Here is a 24,594-nt window from a genome sequence, read left to right as displayed (position 1 = left end):
CCTAGCTAACGTTATGCTCTGTGTTTTAAGCTAAATAAAGAGCTACATACATAAATAGGTATCATAGCCCAGGGGTGTCAAACTCAAATCAGCGCACGCGCCATATTGACAAAACAACAAATTTGCGGGCCAGACATAACCTTTTTGCTTTTACAAAAAAACGACAAACTGGCCATTGTTTTCTTAGAAAAAATGTGTCACTTTATAAATATCCACTTATGTACATAGGATGCTGTATATAGAATTTTAACATATTAAAACAAAGATATAAATCATATTTGTCCAACCTTCGCTGCTATGCTTGTAGATGTGCATAATATGCTGTGGCGTGTCTGTACACTTAACCCTTGGCTGAGCACTGGGGCACACGAAAGCAGCGCAATTGAAGTTAAATGCAATTGAAGTTAAATTCAATTGAAGTTAAATTGACTGATGCGAGACTCATCAGGCTATAATTTCATAAAGTAGATGACTCAAATGTTTACTCATTTATACTCGCTTGTGTGTCCTATTGAGTTTGACACGTGCGCTAGCCTATTAGCCCCGTTATTGCGGACTTCTGATAATTGCCCTTGCTAGTTTGATTGTATTGACATTCTCAGCCTTAGTTACAGTCGTCCGTTTTTGTTCAAATATTGAGTCATTGAAACATCTCGAATGGGTGGAGGTAGCAAACAATGTACCCGGCCAGATGTGATTTACAACCTGATAGCAATATTTTTTGGACTACCAAGAAATGTATTGGTAATTTATATTAAATCATGCATATAACTGCTTCCATCTATTCTACCAACAATGCGTGACTGTAAATCATGGACTTTTGAGTTAAATATAACCTATTTTTAACAGCTCTTATAAAGTTGGTTTTGGAACATAAATTGGGAATTTGATATTTTTGACTGATATGATTGCACTATAAAGCGCAACAGAAAAAAAGAAGGGGTAACAAATGACATTGAATTTCACCAGCCTAAAAAACAAACGCGAATACATGGAGATATGTAGCCATGATTCCCAGAGCAAAGCAGAAAAATTACCCACAGGTGATCAGCAAGACACACAGTGTTTTACAGAGCAATAACTTACAACCATAGTCCACAAGACAGACACCAACATGCATGTGCACAAGACAGACAATCCTCACTTCAGCTAGGCCTTTAGATTCAAATCTTTGGTGCAAGTGCAATAAACCAATTTCAAATAGGCCCTATACAGTATATGGCCCAAATACAACGGACATAAAACCACCGCAATCACTAAGCAAGATGACTGTGTTACTCTGCTACAGAAAGGGACAGGAGAGGAGATGAGGGAGAGGACAGACAGAGGCAGAAAGAGAGACAAGAGACCCTAGCAACCAACATTTCCCACCCAGCAAGCTGACTATGTCACACTATCCATCTCTGCAAATCCACTTAAAAAACGTTATAGTTCTAAAACATATCATAATCTAAGGCCCTGCATCTCAGTGCTTGAGGCGTCACTACAGACACCCTGGTTCGATTCCAGACTGTATCACAACTGGCCGTGATTTGGGAGTCCCAAAGGGTGGCGCACAATTGGCCCAGCGTCGTCCGGGTTTGCCTGGTGTAGGCCGTCATTGTAAATAAGAATTTGTTCTAAACCGGCTTGCCTAGTTAAATAAATAAAATTTAAATTAAAAACACACAATACTTTACTACGTAACATTCCATATGCAATGCAGCAACGCAGAAAGAAGTGCACCATAGAAAACTCCCCCCCTGGTGATGAGTTGATGTCCACTGCAGCCAAATTCAGCCTCTAGAAACATTGAGAAACACTGTTCCACCCATTCCAATCCCAAAACCCATCTGTCTGGAGTAGAGGTCGACCGATTATGATTTTTCAACACCGATACCGATTATTGGAGGACCAAAACAAGCCGATACTGATTAATTGGCCGATTTTTTTAATTTATTTGTAATAATGACAATTACAACAATACTGAATGAACACTTATTTTAACTTAATATAATACATCAATAAAATCAATTTAGCCTCAAATAAATAATGAAACATGTTCAATTTGGTTTAAATAATGCAAAAACAAAGTGTTGGAGATGAAAGTAAAAGTGCAATATGTGCCATGTAAGAAAGGTAACGTTTAAGTTCCTTGCTCAGAACATGAGAACATATGAAAGCTGGTGGTTCCTTTTAACATGCGTCTTCAATATTCCCAGGTAAGAAGTTTTAGGTTATAGTTATTATAGGAATTATAGGACTATTTCTCTCTGTACGATTTGTATTTCATATACCTTTGACTATTGGATGTTCTTATAGGCACTTTAGTATTGCCAGTGTAACAGTATAGCTTCCAATCTCTCCTCGCTCCTACCTGGGCTCGAACCAGGAACACATTGACAACAGCCACCCTCGAAGCAGCGTTACCCATGCAGAACAAGGGGAACAACTACTCCAAGTCTCAGAGCGAGTGACGTTTGAAACGCTATTAGCACCCCGCTAACTAGCTAGCCATTTCAAATCGGTTACACCAGCCTAATCTTGGGAGTTGATAGGCTTGAAGTCATAAACAGCGCAATGCTTGAAGCATTGCGAAGAGCAGCTGCTGGCAAAACGCACGAAAGTGCTGTTTGAATGAATGCTTACGAGCCTGCTGGTGCCTACCATCGCTCAGTCAAACTGCTCTATGAAATCATAGACTTAATTATAACATATTAACACACAGAAATACGAGCCTTAGGTCATTAATATGGTCGAATCCGGAAACTATCATCTCGAAAACAAAAAGTTTATTTTTTCAGTGAAATACGGAACCCTTCCGTATTTTGTCTAACTGGTGGCATCCATAAGTCTAAATATTCCTGTTACATTGCACAACCTTCAATGTTATGTCATAATTATGTAAAATTCTGGCAAATTAGTTCGCAAAGAGCCAGGCGGCACAAACTGTTGCATATACCCTGACTCTACGTGCAATGAACGCAAGAGAAGTGACACAATTTCACCTGGTTAATATTGCCTGCTAACCTGGATTTCTTTTAGCTAAATATGCAGGTTTACAAATATATACTCTTGTGTATTGATTGAAAATAAGAATGTGTTCTTAACTGACTTGCCTAGTAAATAAAGGTGTAAAAAAAATTGGAGTCCAAAAATACCGATTTACGATTGTTATGAAAACTTGAAATCGTTCCGAATTAATCGACCATTCCGATTAATCGGTCGACCTCTAGTCTGGAGGAGAGAAAGATACTAACGCATGTGTCAAACTCATTTCACGGAGGTCCGAGTGTGTTGGTTTTCACTCCTCCCTTGTACTTGATTGATTAATTAAGATCAGTAATTAGTAAAGAACTACCCTCACCTGGTTGTCTAGGTCTTAACTGAAAGGAAAAAACAAAAAGCTGCAGACACCAGGCCCTACAGAGAATGAGTTTGACACCCCTGCTGTAACAGAATGCACTGGTCTCTTGGAGTTGTTAATATAAAATGGATGCAAGTAAGTTGGCGCCACTATTAGTACAATGTCTTTATTTTTTAATAAAAGGCAGTTAGTTTTGCTTTTGAAAATAAAGGAGCTGAGGAAAAAGTTCTCTGAACTTACTGCTTCTTTGTTTTCCTTTCTGTCTTTAACTGTGGCTTTAGTCAGTAGAGAGTGGCAAGTAGCCTACAGAACAGAGATGAGCACAAACAGATCACAGCACCACACACACACACACACAAGCATCCGCCGGCACAGCCCTACTACTGACCAGCACTGTGTGTGCGTGCACGTTTTTTTACAGGCAGATTATAGCACAATGGTAGTAGTATGGGATTGTATCGAGCGAAGGGAGATCGATATGCATCAGCTTCACGTTCTGTGCGATTTTGGTGTTGTGTACAACAAAATAGCATTAGTGGTTCCAAAGCACCCTGCGTTCATCTCATTAAGATAGAAACATTTGATGTGTTGCTTTAAGTCAGTATAGAGAGAAAGTCAGTTTTTGTGGAAGCAGGGGAAAGCGGTCTCGGCTCATCAGACATGCAGATGGAAATAGGAAATAGGCTAGTGGAGTGTGTGTGTCCATACAGAGGTGTCCTTTCATGGAAAAATTGGGCTTAATGGAAACGGAGGTGTGTGTGTAAGCGGTTTATTGACAGTAGGGACACTAGCTGCTTTGTGGTGTCTTGATGTTGCTGAAGTCAATTAATCTGCATATGTTCCCCCTTTTCAAACCACCAACATTGAAGGGACAGTCCTTAATCTGTTCTGTCACAGTACATGAAGAGCGAACACGTAGAAGAGGGCAGAGCACGTATAGCAGCAAAGTTAGTGGAAAGTAGGAGAAAAGTAAGAAGGTTGTGCCAGTGTGTGTATTAGACTGAGTGAGAGATGTGGCCTAGTGCCATTATTAGCACAGTGTGGAAGAAGAAAGCCAGTGGCTTGTAAGGGTGTAGGTGACAGCAGCACAGTCCACCCACCCAGAGAGCAGTGTGAGGCCAGAGGTGGGGAATGAACCTACCTGGTAGAGACAGTGACACACACTGCGTAGCTGTGGCGGGAACTCGCTGGAGGAGTTGATAATGGCCAGGAAGAACCGGTCTGTGATCTGGAGAAGGTTCCGCTGGTTCTCGTCAAGGTTCTCTGACTGTTCTAGTCTACAGAGAGGGAGGGAGAGTGGAGAGGACAAAAAGAGAGGAGGGGGAAGAGAGAGAGGAAGGGGAAAGTCCGACAACTGTCTTTCACGATTGAAATAAAAAGTCAATCATTATGGTAGGAGACTTTAACAAAGTGTTAAGTACCTCAATGGACCATAAAGGTAATCACTCTACAAATTATCATCACCGTGCCCTTAAAGAAATCACAAATATTATGGACACATTAGAAATAGTGGATATTTACATTTACATTTACATTTAAGTCATTTAGCAGACGCTCTTATCCAGAGCGACTTACAAATTGGAAAGTTCATACATATTCATCCTGGTCCCCCCGTGGGGAATGAACCCACAACCCTGGCGTTGCAAGCGCCATGCTCTACCAACTGAGCCACACGGGACTTATCAATAATAAAAAAGCAGTTTCTGGCTAAAGAGATAAGACTAACAAGGGAAATCCATGAACTAATAGTAGTTTTTTTTCTTTTTCCCCCCGAAATTTACTGAAGACGGAGTCATCTATGATTCTCCGATTGATATTTTAAAAGAGGAAGCTAATTATTTTAGGTAGACGTTCTCTTTTCTGTCTCATCCTCGCCCACTGAATGAAGATTACGGTAAGGAATTCTTTCCAAATAATATTAAAAAAATGGACAATTAACAAATCAGATCAGTGCGAAGGCCAAATTACAGAGGAAGAACTTTGAGGCTTTTAAATCCTTTCAGTCTGGAAAAACACCAGGGCTTGATGGCATACCGGTAGAGGTATGTCAAACCTTTTTTGAGATACTAAAAGCTCCATTGTTAGATTGTTTTAACTACTCCTATAGAAATGGTAGTCTGTTAGATGCTCAGCAGGATGGTCTGATTTCTATATTATTAAAACAAGTACCAGATGGCAAATATAAAGACCGAGTCTATCTAAAAAACTGGAGGCCCCTTACACTTCAATGTTGTGATGCAAAAATACTACCGAAATGCATAGCACTCAGAAGTAAAAAGGGTTAAATCAGGTATTGTTCATCCTGATCCGACAGGTTTTTTACATGGACAATACATTGGAGATAATATACAACTACTAGAAATTATAGATCATGAAACATCTAAGAAGCCAGGCCTGGTATTTATAGCAGATTTTGAAAAGGCATTTGATAAAGACTGGATTTGATTTATAAATGCCTGGATTTTTTCAATTTCGATAATTCTCTTATGAAATGGGTAAAAATAATGTATAGCAACCCCAGGTGTAAAATAGTAAATAACGGCTACTTCTCAGAGAGTTTTGAATTGTCAAGAGGAGTTAAACAAGGGTGTCCGCTGTCAACATATTATTTATTATGGCCATCGAAATGCTAGCTATTAAAATCAGATCCAATAACAACATTAGAGGATTGGAAATCAAGGGCTTAAAAACAAAGGTGTCCATGTATGTCGATGACTCAAGTTTTATATTAAGTCCGCAAGCTAGATCCCTGCAATGTCTCATTGAAGATCTAGATAACTTTTCTGGACTCTGTACTAAAACCTAATTATGATAAATGTACAATATTACGTATTGGATCTTTAAAAATACAACTCTTACATCTTACATTACCCTGCAGTTTACCTATAAAATGGGCTGACAGTGAAGTAGACATACTTTGTATTCATATCACAAAATATATAAATTAGCTCTCCGCAGGGAATTTCAATAGAAAACTTGTAAAAATAGACAAGATCCTACAACCATGGAGAGGTAAATACCTGTCTATTTATGAAAAAAATTCCTGTTAAACTCCTTAGACATATCTCAGTTTACTCACTTACTTATGGCGCTGCCTACTCCTGATGATTTGTTTTTTAAATCATATGAGCAAAAAAATATTTTGATATATCTGGGACGCTAAACTAGACAAAATAAAAAGTGCCTATCTATATAATGAATATGAATTGGGTGGGTTGAGATGATTAAATACAGTTAAAGTCGGAAGTTTACATACACTTAGGTTGGAGTCATTAAAACTCGTTTTTCAACCACTCCACAAATTTCTTGTTAACAAACTATAGTTTTGGCAAGTCGGTTAGGACATATACGGTGTTCATGACACAAGTAATTTCTCCAACAATTGTTTACAGACAGATTATTTAACTTATAATTCACTGTATCACAATTCCAGTGGGTCAGAAGTTTACATACACTAAGTTGACTGTGCCTTTAACTTCTTATGGCTGCAGGGGCAGTATTGAGTAGCTTGGATGAAAGGTGCACAGAGGTGCCCAAAGTAAACGGCCTGCTCCTCAGTCATAGTTGCTAATATATGCATATTATTATTAGTATTGGATAGAAAACACTCTGAAGTTTCTAAAACTGTTTGAATTATGTCTGTGAGTATAACAGAACTCATATGGCAGGCAAAAACCTGAGAAAATACCCAAACAGGAAGTGGAAATTCTGAGGCTGGTCGATTTTCAACCAAGGTCACAGCGAGATATGGATGAGTTTGCACTTCCTACGGCTTCCACTAGATGTCAACAGTCTGTAGAACCTTGTCTGGTGCCTTTACTGTGAAGGGGGCCTGAATGAGAGGGGAATTAGTCAGGTCTGCCATGACCTGACCATTCTTTGACCATGCGCGTTCACATGAGAGGGAGCTCTGTTCCATCGCACATCTGAAGTTTATGGAATTCTCCGGTTGGAACGTTATTGAAGATTTATGTTAAAAACATTCTAAAGATTGATTCAATACATCGTTTGACATGTTTCTACGGACTGTTACGGAACTTTTGGACATTTCGTCTGCTTTTAGTGAACGCGCTTCCCTGACGTTGGTCGACATTACCGAGAAAAAAAACGAACATTTCTTGTGGAAGTGGGAGTCCTGGGAGTGCATTCCGACGAAGATCAGCAAAGGTAAGTGAAGATTTATAATGCTTTTTATGAGTTTTGTTGACTGCACAATTTGGCGGGTAACTGTATGGCTTGCTTTTGTGGCTGAACGCTGTTCTTAGATTATTGAATATTGTGCTTTTGCCGTAAAGCTTTTTGAAATCTGACAGCGGTTGCACTAAGAACAAGTGTATCTTTAATTCTATGTAAAACATGTATCTTTCATCAAAGTTTATGATGAGTATTTCTGTTATTTGACGTGGCTCTCTGCAATTTCTCCGGATATTTTGGAGGCATTTCTGAACATGTCGCCAATGTAAACGGAGGTTTTTGGATATAAATATTTACTTAATCAAACAAGACATATATGTATTGTGTAACGTGAAGTCCTATGAGTGTCATCTGATGAAGATCATCAAAAGGTTAGTGATTAATTTTATCTCTATTTGTGCTTTTTGTGACTCCTCTCTTTGGCTGGAAAAATGGCTGAATTTTTCTGTGAGTTGGTGGTGACCTAACATAATCGTTTGTGGTGCTTTCGCTGAAAAGCCTATTTGAAAATCAGACACTTTGGTGGGATTAACAACAAGATTACATTTAAAACGGTATAAGATACATGTATGTTTGAGGAATTTTAATTATGAGATTTCTGTTTGAATTTGGCGCCCGGCACTTTCACTGGTTGTTGTCATATCGATCCTGTTAACGGGATTGCAGCCAAAAGAAGTTAAACAGCTTGGAAAATTACAGAAAATTATGTCATGGCTTCAGAAGCTTCTGATAGGCTAATTGACATCATTTGATTCAATTGGGGGAGTACCTGTGGATGTATTTCAAGGCCTACCTTCAAACTCAGTGCCTCTTTGCTTGACATCATGGGAAAATCAAAAGAAATCAGCAAAGACCTCAGAAAAAAAAATTGTGGACCTCCACAAGTCTGGTTCATCCTTGGGAGCAATTTCCAACCGCCTGAAGGAACCACGTTCATCTGTACAAACAATAGTACGCAAGTATAAGCACCATGGGACCACACAGCCGGCATACCGCTCAAGAAGGAGACGCGTTCTGTCTCCTAGAGATGAACGTACTTTGGTGTGAAAAGTGCAAATCAATCCCAGAACAACAGCAAAGGACCTTGTGAAGATGCTGGAGGAAACCGGTACAAAGGTATATATATATCCACAGTAAAACGAGTCCTATATCGACATAACCTGAAAGGCCACTCAGCAAGGAAGAAGCCACTGCTCCAAAACCGCCATTAAAAAAAGCCAGACTACGGTTTGCAACTGCACATGGGGACAAAGATCGTACTTTTTGGAGAAATGTCCTCTGCTCTGATGAAACAAAAATAGAACTGTTTGGCCATAATGACCATCGTTATGTTTAGAGGAAAAAGGGGATGCTTGCAAGCCGAAGAACACCATCCCAACCATGAAGCACGGGGGCGGCAGCATCATGTTGTGGGGGTTCTTTGCTGCAGGAGGGACTAGTGCACTTCACAAAATAGATGGCATCATGAGGACGAAAATGATGTGGATATATTGAAGCAACATCTCAAGACATCAGTCAGGAAGTTAAAGCTTGGTCGAAAATGGGTCTCCCAAATGGACAATGACCCCAAGAATACTTCCAAAGTTGTGGCAAAATGTCATAAGGACAACAAAGTCAAGGTATTGGAGTGCCCATCACAAAGCCCTGACCTCAATCCCATAGACAATTTGTGGGCAGAACTGAAAAAGTGTGTGCGAGCAAGGAGGCCTACAAACCTGACTCAGTTACACCAGCTCTGTCAGGAGTAATGGGCCAAAATTCAACCAACTTATTGTGGGACGCTTGTGGAAGGCTACCCAAAGCGTTTGACCCAAGTTAAACAATTTAAAGGCAATGCTACCAAATACTAATTGAGTGTATGTAAACTTCTGACCCACTGGGAATGTGAAGAACGAAATAAAAGCTGAAATAAATCATTCTCTCTACTATTATTCTGACATTTCACATTCTTAAAATAAAGTGGTGATCCTAACTGACCTAAGACAGGGACTTTTTACTAGGATTAAATGTCAGGAATTGTGAAAAAATGAGTTTAAATGTATTTGGCTAAGGTGTATGGAAACTTCTGACTTCAATTGTATAAAAGCACTCAACCTCTCTATTTTTTCTCTTTAGTTCATTCTCTTGGTTGTTGGTGCATTGGGGGGGTTCTTGGGGGTGGGGAATGGAATTAATTGTATTTTTGTTTGTCTTGGGGGGGGGGGGGGGATCTGTGGGAGGGGTCTCGAATGGTTGAGGGACAGCTATTGGGGAACCTTAGAGGGTTGGGGTTCACGTTTTTTGGCCTGGTGGGAGATATGTCAACGTGCCCTTGAGCAGTGATTTGACCATGGATGCTTCTGTGTGTCGCTCTGAATGGGAGTCTGTTGGATGACTGGTATGATGTAGTTGTTGAGCGGCTTCACTGCAAGTATATTGTATGTTTCAGATATTCAATAAAACAATTATTTTAAAACGTCAGAATTGCCTTGGTAACTTCCATTTAAAAAGGTTACCCCCCAAAATTGCTCAAATCAACATGCTATCCTTTACCACCACACCAGGCTACCTCAGTCTAACTGGTGGAAAGCTTCTGGTTAATGTTCCTACCTGGTTGTGTCCACCTCAAAGCTGATGTTGTGCCACTCTGGGGTGGTGACGACCCCTTTAAGTAGAGGGTCCAGGAGCTTCTGTAGGTACGCCACCCCGTAAACCTAACACAAAGAATTTCAACATTAAAATGAATTTAAAATTTCAGGCTTGGTGCGAGTGCTTCAGGTTCTACCATTTAAAATTGTCTGTATGGGAGAGAAATGTGGTTTTACCTTGAAACAGAAGGTCATGATTTTACTGGCCAGACTGTTGCCTCTGAAGAGAGTCTGCATGGAGTCAGCCAGCTCCACCTCCTTGGAGAACATGTTCCACAGCAGCTGATACAGCAGGTGGCGAGAGTCAAACAGTGTCACCAACACACGGGCCAGCTCGTCCTGAAGAAGACACACTAACATGTTTCAACAACTACTGCCTCACATTCTCATACTTGCACAGGGGTGGCAAACCATTTTCCTGGAGAGCTACAGGACATGCAGGCGTTTGCTCCAGCCTTGCACTAACATGTCTGATTCTACTAATAAATCAGGTTTGTTATTGTAGTGCTCGTCATTGTGAAGGTTAGTCACCCAAAAGGCTGTGTTTCGTACATACCCATTGGGATCCTGGCACCACATTGGCCAGTGCCATGGCGATGGGAAGCTCTCCCTGGTCTCCCATCATAGTGACCAGCTCCACCAGCCTTTCAAAGCGGTCTGCCAGCACCGTCTCTGCCAGTGTGTCAAACTCTGTCCCCTGCTGGAGGATCTTAGTCAGAACCTCCATGAAGGTGGCCCGTGTCTGCAGGTCCTTATGGTAGCCCAGACCTGGAGAAGGATGTATGGAGGGGGAGGAGAGAGAGACGGATAGAGAGACAGAGCGACAGAGAGGGGGCACAAGAGAAAGATTAAGGGTGGCAGAGGATACAGGGACATTATAATTGAGGTTTGATTGTTCATTTTGGAAGCTATGGTCCTTGGTAGATGGAAGGACTAACATTATAGCTTTCCTGGCACTATAAAAAGGTGGAGAAATACTACTGCTACAGTAGATCACCGATAGAGTGCATGAGTCCGCTGTCCACGTTGGCGTTGAGGAGGTTGGACATGGCCAGGACAGTACAGTGTCTGAGGGAGGCCAGGCGTCGAGACATGCCCCTCTTCCTCCCAACCACCGGCTGGCCATCATCCTCCACCTCACTGCAGTCATTCAGCAGGTTCATGAACAGGGTAAAATACCTGGGTACAGGGGGTAAAGCAGGGTTCAGAACACTTAACAGGCAGTTTGAATTCAAATTATGTGCACATTTAAGTTAATGTATTCCTTTACTTCTATACAGAAAACACAGATAGTTTATTTTGCGTGTGGAAATGTTACAGCATGCACAGTAAACAGAAAGCTGAAGAGCAGCAACAGATAACTAAGTCTCTCTGGATAAGCACATCAGCTACATGACTAAAAGGTATATGAGTAAAGCATGTTGTAGTTACTTGAGGAAGAGCTGGGACTTGGCCTCCATCAGCTCCACCCCGTCTCCCTCCTCTGGCTGTAGAGGCAGGCCAGCTAACAGAGACACCACCGCCTCCATACTGGCCTGGTCCAGGTCTCTGGTCAGACACTTGATATCGTCATCAGCAGCCTGGTTGGAGGTGCCCATCACCCAGTCTGTCAGGTACTCCACCATCTTGTTCCTGGCAGAAGTGGTGAGCGGTTGAATTAACAAAAATTACCCATTGATTCTTGAAGAATATAACTTATGAGCTGTCAGAACAGCAGAACTCAAAATATACACTTGTTTTACTCCAACGTTTGTAAACAAAGTAAATGTAAACAAACACTATATAGCTTCAACGCATTGTTAAAACTATCATTTATATATCAGGTATGGTCATTCTATAGCTCTGTCTGTGAATTTGAGAGTGGTTATATTTCTCCAGACCCATCCAACTTTTTTTAATTGTTTGAACTGCTGACTGAAGCTTTAAGTAGCATTTAGCTAGTTTGGCTAGCGTTAAGCTAGAGTTTAGGTCTGTCCAGGAGGGAGTGCCATCTCTGTCGCTCACCTGAACTTCATCTCCTGGCAGAAGGACAGGTCGTCTCGTCTCTCCATCATCACCTCCACCAGCTGGCACAGCTTGGTTTTCATCTGGATGGCATGCAACGTGTTGCCTAAGACACGCACGTACCTGGGGGGGGGGGGGGGGGGGGTGAGATAAGATCGAATAAGGTCCTGAAGATTGACAACTGATTAGGTATTTCATAAGCCGTGAGTGTTCGTCCCTCACCTGACCAGGTTGAGCATCATGGTCTCTATGCTGGCCTGTCCCAGGTGCTCTGAGCTGCCCTCAGCATGGTTGTCCAGTAGGTTCTTCATGATGGCAATGGTCTGCTCCACAAACTGGGTGTTAGTGTCATTGATGGGGACCTGCAAGGGCACAGAGACAAATTAATTAAATAAGTTAACTACATTCCTGCTAATGTTAACAAATCAGTTTTATAATGAACTAATGAAATTCGACAACATCAGCGCAGGCAGGGCTCTGTGTTGCAATCAGCAAAAAAGTCACCATCCCCTTGTAAAACTCCCCAAAATGATTTTCTACACTAATACAATTCAAATCATTGGTTAACGTGCCCCATCCTCCTCCGCAGCCCATCCACTCACCGGCCCCTGTGTGTCGAAGAAGCGTCCGATGCTGTTCCTGAGCTTGTTGAAGAGCATGTGGTAGAGGACCGGGCTGAGCTCCAGCCCCAGCAGCTCCTTGACATTGGTGCGGACGTGCAGACCCACCCTCTCATGACCACATACCAGCAGGACCAGCAGGCGGTCCAGGAACCTGCCCAGGGGGGTTTCAGTGGAGGAAGAGGAGGAGCAGGTGGCTGAGGCTCCAGCTGCAGCGTTGGAGACCTCACAGACGCCCACAGAGACCATAGAGTATTTGCGTTCGCTCATGGGGCCCATGGGGGGGCTGTAGGTGGTGGGGCCACAGGGCTTGCTGTGCTGGGACAGACACACCCCGCCCAGAGCACACAGGAAGCCTGTCATGTTGATCCACTCCTGCAGGGGGAGACAAAGGGGTAGAGTTTGGAGCAATGGTCCCCTGTATTATTATTTTTTATTAACAGTGAAACACACCCAAATCCTAAAATGTAAGTGCTCTTACCTGACCATCCTCCACCTTGTTTTTGGGAAAGTTCAATATCTGTTTGGTGTCCTGCTCCCATTTTGCATGCGTGTCCTCCCACGCCTGGGGTGAGACATGGAAACAAGAAGGGGTAAGTCCCTAATACTGGAGGGATGTAAGCAAGGATAAACTGTATTTAATGTTTCACACCTCAGTGTTTCCTGCAGTGGGGTGCTCTATCCTTCTCAACAAGGCCATCACTCTCTTCTGCAGGGTGGAGCGTCCTACCAAACAGAGAAACACGTAGCGGAGTCATTGTCTGAAACCGTTGGCCTATATAGTGACTCAGAGAATGTTATAGTGGTCTACAAAACATAGCGTTTTTACTGACCAGTGGCCATTATGTTGCTGACGGAGGCGAACTCTGTGAAGGTGGCGTAGTTGGGCAGGATGTTCTGGACGAGCCCCTCGTCAGCGGAACAGCGGATGTCAGCCTCCTCACACAGGTGTCTGAAGCAGGACATGGCCACCAGCACGGCCTCAGTGTCAGGGCTCCACAGAAACATGTATAAACACACCTCCAGTTTGGTCTGGGCCTGTCTGCAGATGGGGATTCCACTGCCCTGCGTGGCACACTCCTGGGCGAGCAGAGAGGAGTTAGACATGTCCAACACACATTTAGACATGTCCAACACACATTTAGACATGTCCAACACTTGTATTTGACTTTTATAACTGCAAAACACTCCGGACGGTTTTCCAGACCTAAGCCTAGTCCTAGACTTAAACATTATTTTGAATGGAGATTCTCTATTGAAAGTGATTTTTAGTTCAGAACTAGGCTTAATCTGTGTCTGGGAAACTAGTTATTCTGATGTGAGGTTAGAGTCCCTGACCTCACCTTGTTCTTTAGGAGGAACTTGTTCCTGCAGATAAGGATCTCCCTCAGCCACTTCAACACCTCTGTACTGTTCACCATCTGGTGACCAATCAGCTTCTTACAGATCAGGAAGAGAACCAGGGAGCTGCAATGGAATAGGCCGGTGTTAGAGCCCAATGGAATCTCAACACACACCCCTAAAGACTGACAACTACTGAATCCATGACCAGTGTGTCTGTCTACATGGATTATCCCTGGACTGAAAAGCCCCCAGAACTAAACCATGTCCTTGTACCTGATGTCCCAGAAGGTTTCAATGGGGGCCTCAGGGTTCCACAGCTCAATGGTCTCAGGCAGGTGCAGCACCAGCAGAGCCTGGGCAGGGAGAGCCAGAGACAGATAGGGAGAAATGTACCTTACTTGAAGTTGATAATTCAATGCTAGGGAATAGAACTGAATTGGACAGAATGAGAAAGAATAAAGAAGCAGAGTAGATAGAGTGAGAGTAAAAGAGAGAAGGAGTGTAAACTGACCTCCATGGCTTCCTGGGAGAGCTGGGCTGTATTGGCCAAGGGCACCAGCTGCACCAGGCCTGCGATCAGCTCTGCTGTGCTGCTCTGGGTCTCCTGAGCCTGCTTCCCTGGGTTCTACACACACACACACAAGGTTAAATATACACGTATGGGTGAACGCAAGGGTGGAGAGGAAATCGAACCACACACACAAGTGGAAGGGAGGGTGATTAACTATTCAAACAGAACCTAGGGACATTGTCTCAGTATATACAGTTGAAGTCGGAAGTTTACATACACCTTAGCCAAATACATTTAAACTCAGTTTTTCACAATTCCTGACAATTAATCCCAGTAATAATGACCTGTCTTAGGTCAGTTAAGATCACCACTTTATTTTAAGAATGTGAAATGTCAGAATAATACTGTAGAGAGAATGATTTATTTCAGCTTTTCTTTCTTTCATCACATTCCCAGTGGGTCAGAAGTTTACATACACTCAATTAGTATTTGTTAGCATTGCCTTTAAATTGTTTAACTTGGGTCAAACGCTTTGGGTAGCCTTCCACAAGCTTCCCACAATAAGTTGGGTGAATTTTGTCCCATTCCTCATGACAGAGCTAATGTAACTGAGTCAGGTTTGTAGACCTCCTTGCTCGCACACGCTTTTTCAGTTCTGCACACACATTTTCTATAGGATTGAGGTCAGGGCTTTGTGATGGCCACTCCAATACCTTGACTTTGTTGTCCTTAAGCCATTTTGCCACAACTTTGGAAGTATGCTTGGGGTCGATGTTCATTTGGGAGACCCATTTGCGACCAAGCTTTAACTTCCTGACTGTTGTCTTTTTTTAATGGCGGTTTTGGAGCAGTGGCTTCTTCCTTACTGAATGGCCTTTCAGGTTATGTCAATATAGGACTCATTTTACTGTGGATATAGATACTTTTGTACCTGTTTCCTCCAGCATCTTCACAAGGTCCTTTGCTGTTGTTCTGGGATTGATTTGCACTTTTCGCACCAAAGTACGTTCATCTCTAGGAGACCGAACGCGTCTCCTTCCTGAGCGGTATGACAGCTGCGTGGTCCCATGGTGTTTATACTTGCGTACTATTGTTTGTACAGATGAATGTGGTACCTTCAGGCGTTTGGAAATTGGGATGAACCAGACTTGTGGAGGTCTGCAATTATTTTTCTGAGGTCTTGGTTGATTTCTTTTGAGAAATCAAAGAGGCACTGAGTTTGTAGGTAGGCCTTGAAATATCAAATCAAATTTATTTATATAGCCCTTCTTACATCAGCTGATATCTTAAAGTGCTGTATAGAAACCCAGCCTAAAACCCCAAACAGCAAGCAATGCAGGTGTAGAAGCACGGTGGCTAGGAAAAACTCCCTAGAAAGGACAAAACCTAGGACAAAACCTAGAGAGGAAGCAGGCTATGAGGGGTGGCCAGTCCTCTTCTGGCTGTGCCGGGTGGAGATTATAACTGAACATGGCCAATATGTTCAAATGTTCATAAATTACCAGCATGGTCAAATAATAATAATCACAGTAGTTGTCGAGGGTGCAACAGGTCAGCACCTCATGAGTAAATGTCAGTTGGCTTTTCATAGCCGATCATTGAGAGTATCTCTACCGCTCCTGCTGTCTCTAGAGAGTTGAAAACAGCAGGTCTGGGACAGGTAGCACGTCCGGTGAACAGGTCAGGGTTCCATAGCCGCAGGCTACATCCACAGGTACACCTCCAATTGACTCAAATGATGTCAATTAGCCTATCAGAAGCTTCTAAAGCCATGACATAATTTTCTGGAATGTTCCAAGCTGTTTAAAGGCACAGTCAACTTAGTGTATGTAAACTTCTGACCCACTGGAATTGTGATACAGTGAATTATAAGTTAAATAATCTGTCTGTAAACAATTGTTGGTAAAATTACTTGTGTCATGCACAAAGTAGATGTCCTAACCGACTTGCCAAAACTATAGTTTGTTAACAAGAAATGTGTGGAGTGGTTGAAAAACGAATTTTAATGACTCCAACCTAAGTGTATGTAAACTTTCGACTTCAACTGTATGTGGTGGTTGGTGTCAGACTTACGTGCAGCATGAGTTTGGGGTCAGCGTGGATGAGTTTGACCAGGGCGAGGAGGAGGCACTTGTAGCTGCGTGTATCCAGGTCTGTGGTTTTCTCTTTGAACTTAAGGCTGGTGGTCATCTTCTCTTTAAATGACAGACTCTGTCAGAGAGAGAAGTTGTAACTTTAGGTGTAGCTAATACATACTTTTCCTAAGAGGTTGGCTTACACAGGAAAACAAAAGGTAAGTGGGTTTCAAACGATTGGTGTGAAAGTGAGTGTGAATGTGCGCATGTGTGTGTGGTCCCTTTCTCACCGGCGTCATACGTAGTGGGGCGTGTGTGTGAAGGCCTTGCATCACTCGGCTCAAAGTGTCTGAGAACATTAGTCGCAGCTCTCCAGAGTAGCAGTACACTGCATCAATCTTAGGCCACCAGTCCAGATCAGACTAAAGGATGAAGAGGATAGAAAATCATTAATATTGCACTGCTGTGGGAAAGGCCAATGAGATCAACACCGTCCTATCAATTGTACTTCGACTGAACTTGGGTAGTAAGTAGTAGTGGAGACAGTAGACACTTACATTGGTGATGATTCTGTGCAGGGAGTTGACCAGGACAAAGTGAAAGGTAGAGGGGGAGGCGGAGGCCAAACAGACCTGAGGAGATTGTCTTTATTAATGTTTCGTCAAAAAAGACGCTTTGACACTGAGGTATCATTCAGACATGGTCTGCACATTTTCTGCCAATGCGCTGAGCAGACTGACAGACCTTAAAGTGCTGATTGTTGTGAGGGTTGATACGGAAACAGGAGACGAAACAGTCGATCATGAGGTCCACGTCTGCGTTCTGGCTGCCTGCCCCGCGAGAGAAGGGCTTGGTGGGGTTGAAGAGCAGGGCCTGATGGGATAGATAGGAGGCGTCTATGTGACCGTCTGCAATATTCCAAATCAACCAATTTCCCAATTAACCCTAACGCAAGGGGCTTTGTGAAGGTCTGAAAATATTGGATAGGTATTAGCAAAATGGTCATAGCTCCATAGCGGTAGCACTAGCACAAAAGTTGCACTATAAAAGTCTAAGGGGTAGCCATAGGCATTTCAATCATGGTTTACCGTTCAGGACGTTGTAGATAGAAATGTTCTATACAGAAAGGACATTGTCAATTTTACTCCACGACTGGAATGACGAACATAAAACCCAGACACCACTGCTGTAGTGTTCCCTAGCCCCCAGAGGGCGACAGAGTGTTTAGTTTATCTGACCTTGAGGTCCACCACGATGGACTGCACCAAGAGGAAGATGCCCGAGTGGTCCTCCCAGTTGATGTAGGTGGAGGCCTTGCACAGTTTGACACAGGCGATGGCTGCACTCTCTGTTAGTTGCTTGCTGCCCCCCTGGCCTGCTAGGGCCTTCCTCAAGCTCTCCAGGAACAGCTTCTGTAACAAGAGAAAGAAAGCAACTATCAGCCACACTACTTATTTAATCCCAGTGTGTGTATGTGTGTGTGTGTGTGTGCACTCTCTCATCTCACTTTGTTGGCCTTGCTCTCCTCCACCACCTCTCGGGAGATGATGTGTGTGATCTCGGGACAGAGGATGAGGAGGATGATCTGTAGAGGCCACACCGCTGCCTTCCTCTTGGCACTCTCAGCAAAGCTGTCCACCAGGTCAAACAGCCTCTCCGCAGCATCTAAAGGGCATGCCAGACAGACAAGTGAGATAGCCCTTAACTCATCATACTTCTTATTTATTGTCCTGATCTATTCCCTACAGTCCCTTTGACACTGAAGATTTCACATAAAAAATAAAAAATAAATGCATGTAATGATAGCATCTGCATTGTGTTTCAGTCCAATACAAGGCACTTGAGAATACTGACCTGCCATGTCTGTCTGTGGTCTCTGGTAGAGCATGGTAAACTCATCAGGGTAGTTCTCCACCCAGTTCCAGAAGGCCTGCGGAGGAACACAAATATTTAGCACTGTCCTCTCTAGAATGGGACAGTAGCTATGTTTTCATGAACTTTTCCAGTGATTTATTGGCAACATTTAGAACATTTGAATAGAAAATAATTTTAATACATTCGCAAAAAAATGGTATTTCATCAATTTTAGAATAAGGCTGTAATGTAACAAAATGTGGAAAAAGTCAAGGGGTCTGAATACTTTCCGAAGCCACAGTAGATCAATTGCCTGCTACGGTGCATTTCCATCCAACTGTCTTGTGTCGACAAAAACAGCTGGACGTAATGACGTCACACCAACAAACAGAAGAAATTTTCGCAAAAACCTAGTGTTGAATAAACATGAAGGAGTTGAAGTGTTTCCATTATCCATTTAGGCAAATTGCACATGAAGAAATTGGCGACAGCCTGTATTCCCTCCCACCCATCTGTTCCATGTCTCAGGTAGCCCGCAAAAGCCAGCATGGATAGAACGAAAGAATTTACTAATATATGCCATAGTCTAATAATTCCTATGTGCCAATGTATTGTCATGGTGAACCTTGCACTCCAGTTGATCTGAAATAATCGAATAGTGAAACTTGCATTCAGCCAACTCTAAAGTCAAAGCATTTCAGGCATTCTTGAAAGTCAGGACAGTGCTCTGCGTACCGTCAACACTATTCGGCAATCAACATTTATTTGAAAAACATTGTTTCTATCATCGTTTGTAGCAATAAAGAAAGTAAAATGTTGTCGATCTTTAGAGCATTTTTCCTATAGCTGCCGTTTCATTACACATTACACATTTTTTTCCAATAAAACTGGATCAATGGAAACCTGCATAGTAATGTCCTCAAAGTGGAACATTTTATTTTAAACATTTCACCAGCAGCCAAGAGGTGGCAGTAGCAAATACCATGAATAATACACTACATTTTCAATAGTATGTGAACACCTGCTAGTCAAACATCTCGTTCTAAAATCATGGGCATTAATATGGAGTTGGTCCCCCCTTTGCTGATATTACAGCCTCCACTCTTCTGGCAAGGCTTCCACTAGATGTTCAAACATTGCTGCGGAAACTTACTTCCATTCAGCTGCAAGAGCATTATTGAGGTTGGGCACTGATGTTGGAGGATTAGGCCTGGCTCGCAGTCGGCGTTCCAATTCATCCCAAAGGTGTTCGATGAGGTTGAGGTCAGGGCTCTGTGCAGGCCAGTCAAGATCTCCCACACCGATCTCAAACAAACCATTTCTGTATGGGCCTTGCTTTGTGCATGGGGGCATTGTCATGCTGAAACAGGAAAGGGCCTTCTCCAAACTGTTACCACAAAGTTGCAAGCACAGAATCGTCTAGAATGTCATTGTATGCTGTAGCGTTAAGATTTCCCTTCACTGGAACTAACGGGCCAAGCCCAAACCATGAAAAACAGCCACAGACCATTGTTCCTCCTCCACCAAACTGTACAGATGACACTACGTATTGGGGCAGGTAGCATTTTCCTGGCATCCACCACACGCAGATTCGTCAGTCGGACTGCCAGATGGTGAACCGTGATTCATCACTCCAGAGAACACGTTTCCACTGCTCCAGAGTCCAATGGTGACGAGCTTTACACCACTTCAGCCTGCTCGGCCACTGAAACTCATTTCATGAATCTCCCGACATCAGTTATTGTGCTGACGTTGCTTCCAGAGGCAGTTTGGAACTCGGTAATGAGTGTTGCAACCAAGGACAGGCAAGTTTTTACACACTACGCACTTCAGCACTCAGTGGTCCCGTTCTGTGAGCTTGTGGCCCATCACTTCGCGGCTCACTGGTCAGCAACTGGTGTGGCTGAAATAGCCAAATCCACTAATTTGAAGGGGTATCCACATACCTTTGGCCATGTAGTATATAATAATACACCAACTTCATAAACACAAAACAGCAGCACTGAATATAGATATATTGGTGCACAAACCTTTTCCAAACTGTTAATGACGGCAAGTTGGGCAGGTTTCTTCAGGGCTTTGAATTTTAATACCGTTTCTGAGAGGATGTAGTAAAAAGTAATAGAGTATTAGCAAAAAACTATTAAAAAAAACAGTATGACATACAAGGAATTGAGTGAATGAGTAGCTACCTTGGAGCAGTCTTTTAAGTTTGGCGCAGTCCACGTTGATGTACTGCATGAGCTCTATATCATGCACATCCACAGTATCTTCTGAGCAGACTGTCAGCTCTTGCAACCTGGGGGAGAACACAATGGATAAGGACTCTCAGACACTGCCATGGAACAAGTTCGTCTAGTCAAACATGATATGCAGAGATATTATTCTACCACAGTTTCTCAGTAGAAAGGAGAGAAAGAAGAGGGGGTGGAAGAGAGGGAAAAGAGGACAGCCTTGTAGAGGTTGCCTTTTTGACATCATCCTTCAAGACAGGAAACTGACATGAGTGTATCAATGATGTGAAACTTTCTGAATGTTGCTAGTCTACAGTAAACATGTTGTCCCCCACGGATGATGTATTGCTCCTTGTGTCAATTAGTGACAATTATTACAACGTATGTTGTGTGGAAATAAATGACATTTTTAAGTACCAAAATTATATAGGTTGTTATGGGAACCTAGTTGCTCATGAGGGGCTGCATATATGAACCACATTTCATGACAATAGCTCAAACGGGACAGGAGATAAGCTTGTTCAAAGTTTGGAATTTCAGTTGATTACTATAGCACCCCCTTTGAGCCAATCCATATAAATCTCTATGGGAAGATGTATCATTCACACAAGTTTCTTCAAAAATCAGGCCAGTGCTGTCTGAGACATCACGTGTGACGAAGGTACAACTGTACGAATGTACTAACGGACGGAGACCTATCCAGTCCCGTCTCCGATTTACAATGACGCGATGTGCGGCATATGGATGCAACAAGCGCCAATTCAAAACATGTGGAAAGACATTTCATTTGCAAGTTCCTGAAATTATATTGGTTGTTATGGGAAATGTGTTTCTTATGAGGAAATGCATCCATATAAAAAAAATGACATGACTGTAGCTCAAACGGGGCAGGAGATATGCTTGTTCTAAGTTTGGTGGTGGACAAAAAGTGTAATTAGCAGAAAAACGAAATGGGCCTGAGCTTATAGGTCCTCATGAGAAACTAGTTGCTCATGAGGAGCTGCATATATGAACCACATTTCATGACAATAGCTCAAATGGGACAGGAGATAAGCTTGTTCATAATTTGGAATTTCAGTTGACTACTATAGCACCCCCTTTAGCCAATCAGTGTAATTTTGTAAATGTTGTATCCCTATGGCAAGACGCGTTATTAATCCAAGTTTAGTAAAAATCGGGCCAGCGCTGTCTGAGATATCGCGTGTGATAAACATACTAACGGACAGAGGCAGATCCACAGTCCCCTTCCCGATTTCATCGTGGGGGACAATTAACCTAATAGGAGGTAACAGGATTCTGTTTTATTGTTCCATCTGAACATTCTGTAACGTTGCACCATCCTGAACATCCTGGGTGGGGAGGGAGGGATTTCCGTCATAACTGGGTTAACAGTTCATTCACAGTGACATTGTCATTGGCTGGCTGCTAAACTGAAGTGCTGAGGTATGCAAACAAGGCATATGGCATAAGTAGAAAGGGGGACCAAACAGTCTCCTCATCATTACTTCTGAAGACAGACCTTCATTTGTAATATTTGTAATATTACACTTTTGGGAAAATCAGGTCTGGTGGAACTTTTTAAAGACACAAATGCATTTTTCCACAAAAGATAATGTAGGTCAGTTGCCATCGACCTTGGAAGAACAACAAGGTGGGCAGGCTTTTGTTCCAGCCCTGTACTAACACATCTGATCAACTGCTCATCAAGACAGTGATAGTGACAGTCAATTAGCCAACACAGTCTGCAGTTCCTCAGGATCAGGGTTACCTGGTGGAGATGCGGCTGAAAACAGCATTGAAGTTGTTGCAGCTCAGGGAGAAGAGGACCCCTGAGGCAGAGGCACGGAGCTCAGCAGCATGCTGGTGGCCCTCGCGGTACATGTGGATGAAGTGACAGATCTCTGGCAGCAGCTGCTTCACCAGCATGGTCTCGTCCAGACGCAGGCAGTCCTTTGATTGCTGGGAGGATTTTATTTTATTTATTAGGATCCCTATTAGCCGGCGACAGCTAATCTTACTGGGGTCCCACACATAACGAAAAATAATTTACAGACAAAAGACTTTACATACATTTAAAAACAGTAACATGTAGTGTGTGTGCATCTATCAGTTACACATACATGTCAGTACATACACACAACAAGAGGAATACAGAGAAAAAGAGAGAGAGGACGATGAGAGGAAAGGGTGTGTGTAAGCTGGCGTCTCCAGGTTCTCTGAGAAAACAATGAGTGCTTTTCAGGTTATCAGTGGCAACTTCTCACATATTTTGGATTTATACAGCTGGACATGCAACACATTTATGTGGGTTAAGTGCCTTGCTTAGTGGCACAAACCCAGCATGTCCCTACCTGGGATTCACAAGTGCTCCCATTGGCTAATTTCCAAAACTACGGGAGTCAAACTGGCAGCCTCATACTTGGACAGACTGCATACAACTGCATTCCAAACCTGTAGCTCACCCATATGTAGGAAATAGTCTTAACACAAAATAAGGCTACTACTATACTTAAAAATGTGTCACATAAAAACTCAAATTCTAACGAGAATTCCATAGCGTCCATGAGGGGACCAGCTGGCTTCTGTCTGACGACATGTCCTAATGAAAAACCTATACAGGAAACCCTCAGCGATCCCATTGGAGGCTGTGAAAGCACTAACTCAAGTCGAGGAAACACCTGGAAATGTAATCTTCTGCTGCAGGGTTGCAGAACTGAGGCACCTATTTCAGAAGTGAAGAGAAAGCACGAGTGAAGGAAGGGGTTTAAGTGTAGGTCTGTGTGTCTGGAAAAAGCAGAGAGAGACAGAACAGGGGCATCCATGATCCATTGAACCAATGTAATACTGGCGTTGTGTTGGGAGACTTATAGCGTTTTAGAATATTGGTGCAATATTTTGAGGCCAATGCTCTTGACTGGCAATGTTCAATTCAATTCAATCAAGAGAAAACTATTTGAGTTGGGGGAGGCCATTGGACTAATATGGGACAGGCTGGGGAAAAACTAAAATGGAGAAATGTTTATACAGAACAAACACACACAAGCAAGTGTAGGGGGTAGGTTAGCAGACCAACTAAATGGTGACGTAAGAAGGTATACAGTAGATGCAGACTGTATGGGGTATTCCTCACCGATGCCAGGCACTTCTCCAGTGTGTCCAGGATAATCAGCTGGGAGAGGTAGAGGTTCTTCTCAGCAGCTTCCCCGAATATCCGCTGGGGAGAGGAGGGGAGGGTAGAGGACAGGAGAGGAGGGGTTACAGACACAGAGGACACAGTGATTTGGCAAACACCACTTCCAGCCCTTAGCATGCATCCTAAACTTGAGTTGACTTTGAGTTTTGACTCAATACACACCTTCCAGGAGGTAGAGTTGATGACATGCAACGTGGTGATCCCCATAGCTAAAAGAGACACGTTAAAAAACACCACTTACCATGTTGTTCACATTTTTTAGTATGTTCGTGAGGCCACTGATGACGAGGGAGAACTTGTACTTAGAGATGTTGATGAGACATTCCTTGTTGTGCTCTGTGCTGACTTTGGTGTGGTTGTTCTGATGTCCCGTTTTAACAGGAAGCTAAGGAAAAAGAGAAAAAAGCATGTGTCATCCTAAAGTCACAGGAGAATCTAGCCATGGGTGAAGGTATTAGACAGTGGACAATATATACAGCAGGTTTGAACAATTCTAATAGAATTACACAAAGCCGGCCTCCCTAGTAGCACAGCAGTCTAAGGCACTGCACCGCAGTGCTTGAGGTGTCACTACAGACCCGAGGTTGTCCTG

General features: G+C 42.9%; 1 protein-coding gene across 5 annotated transcripts in view; it reads right to left on the bottom strand.

The window, feature by feature from the left end:
• LOC139548178 (neurofibromin-like) overlaps positions 1-24,594 on the bottom strand; it is a 97,737-nt gene that overhangs the window by 62,765 nt on the left and 10,378 nt on the right. For all 5 annotated transcript variants that reach the window (XR_011669671.1, XM_071357651.1, XM_071357647.1 and 2 more), the window contains exons 2-29: positions 24,244-24,387; positions 23,940-24,023; positions 22,578-22,768; positions 20,768-20,874; positions 20,606-20,673; positions 18,576-18,651; positions 18,229-18,386; positions 17,960-18,133; positions 17,466-17,594; positions 17,279-17,353; positions 17,012-17,143; positions 16,720-16,857; positions 14,647-14,760; positions 14,409-14,488; positions 14,135-14,258; positions 13,625-13,871; positions 13,444-13,517; positions 13,273-13,356; positions 12,774-13,166; positions 12,394-12,533; positions 12,172-12,294; positions 11,599-11,799; positions 11,165-11,346; positions 10,724-10,935; positions 10,345-10,506; positions 10,130-10,233; positions 4,488-4,623; positions 3,587-3,649 (exon numbers count right to left, since the gene is read on the bottom strand). Coding sequence is in view for 4 of the 5 variants with exons in the window: in XM_071357651.1 (XP_071213752.1) it covers positions 3,587-3,649; positions 4,488-4,623; positions 10,130-10,233; positions 10,345-10,506; positions 10,724-10,935; positions 11,165-11,346; positions 11,599-11,799; positions 12,172-12,294; positions 12,394-12,533; positions 12,774-13,166; positions 13,273-13,356; positions 13,444-13,517; positions 13,625-13,871; positions 14,135-14,258; positions 14,409-14,488; positions 14,647-14,760; positions 16,720-16,857; positions 17,012-17,143; positions 17,279-17,353; positions 17,466-17,594; positions 17,960-18,133; positions 18,229-18,386; positions 18,576-18,651; positions 20,606-20,673; positions 20,768-20,874; positions 22,578-22,768; positions 23,940-24,023; positions 24,244-24,387 (3,915 nt within the window). In the remaining variant the exon portion in view is untranslated. The remainder of the gene's footprint in view (positions 1-3,586; positions 3,650-4,487; positions 4,624-10,129; positions 10,234-10,344; positions 10,507-10,723; positions 10,936-11,164; positions 11,347-11,598; positions 11,800-12,171; positions 12,295-12,393; positions 12,534-12,773; positions 13,167-13,272; positions 13,357-13,443; positions 13,518-13,624; positions 13,872-14,134; positions 14,259-14,408; positions 14,489-14,646; positions 14,761-16,719; positions 16,858-17,011; positions 17,144-17,278; positions 17,354-17,465; positions 17,595-17,959; positions 18,134-18,228; positions 18,387-18,575; positions 18,652-20,605; positions 20,674-20,767; positions 20,875-22,577; positions 22,769-23,939; positions 24,024-24,243; positions 24,388-24,594) is intronic.

This window comes from Salvelinus alpinus, chromosome 21 (genome assembly GCF_045679555.1).
Source record: "Salvelinus alpinus chromosome 21, SLU_Salpinus.1, whole genome shotgun sequence".
Lineage (NCBI taxonomy): Eukaryota > Metazoa > Chordata > Actinopteri > Salmoniformes > Salmonidae > Salvelinus > Salvelinus alpinus.
The sequence above is the reverse complement of the archived record's forward strand: the minus strand, read 5'-3'. Positions and strand labels throughout refer to the sequence as shown.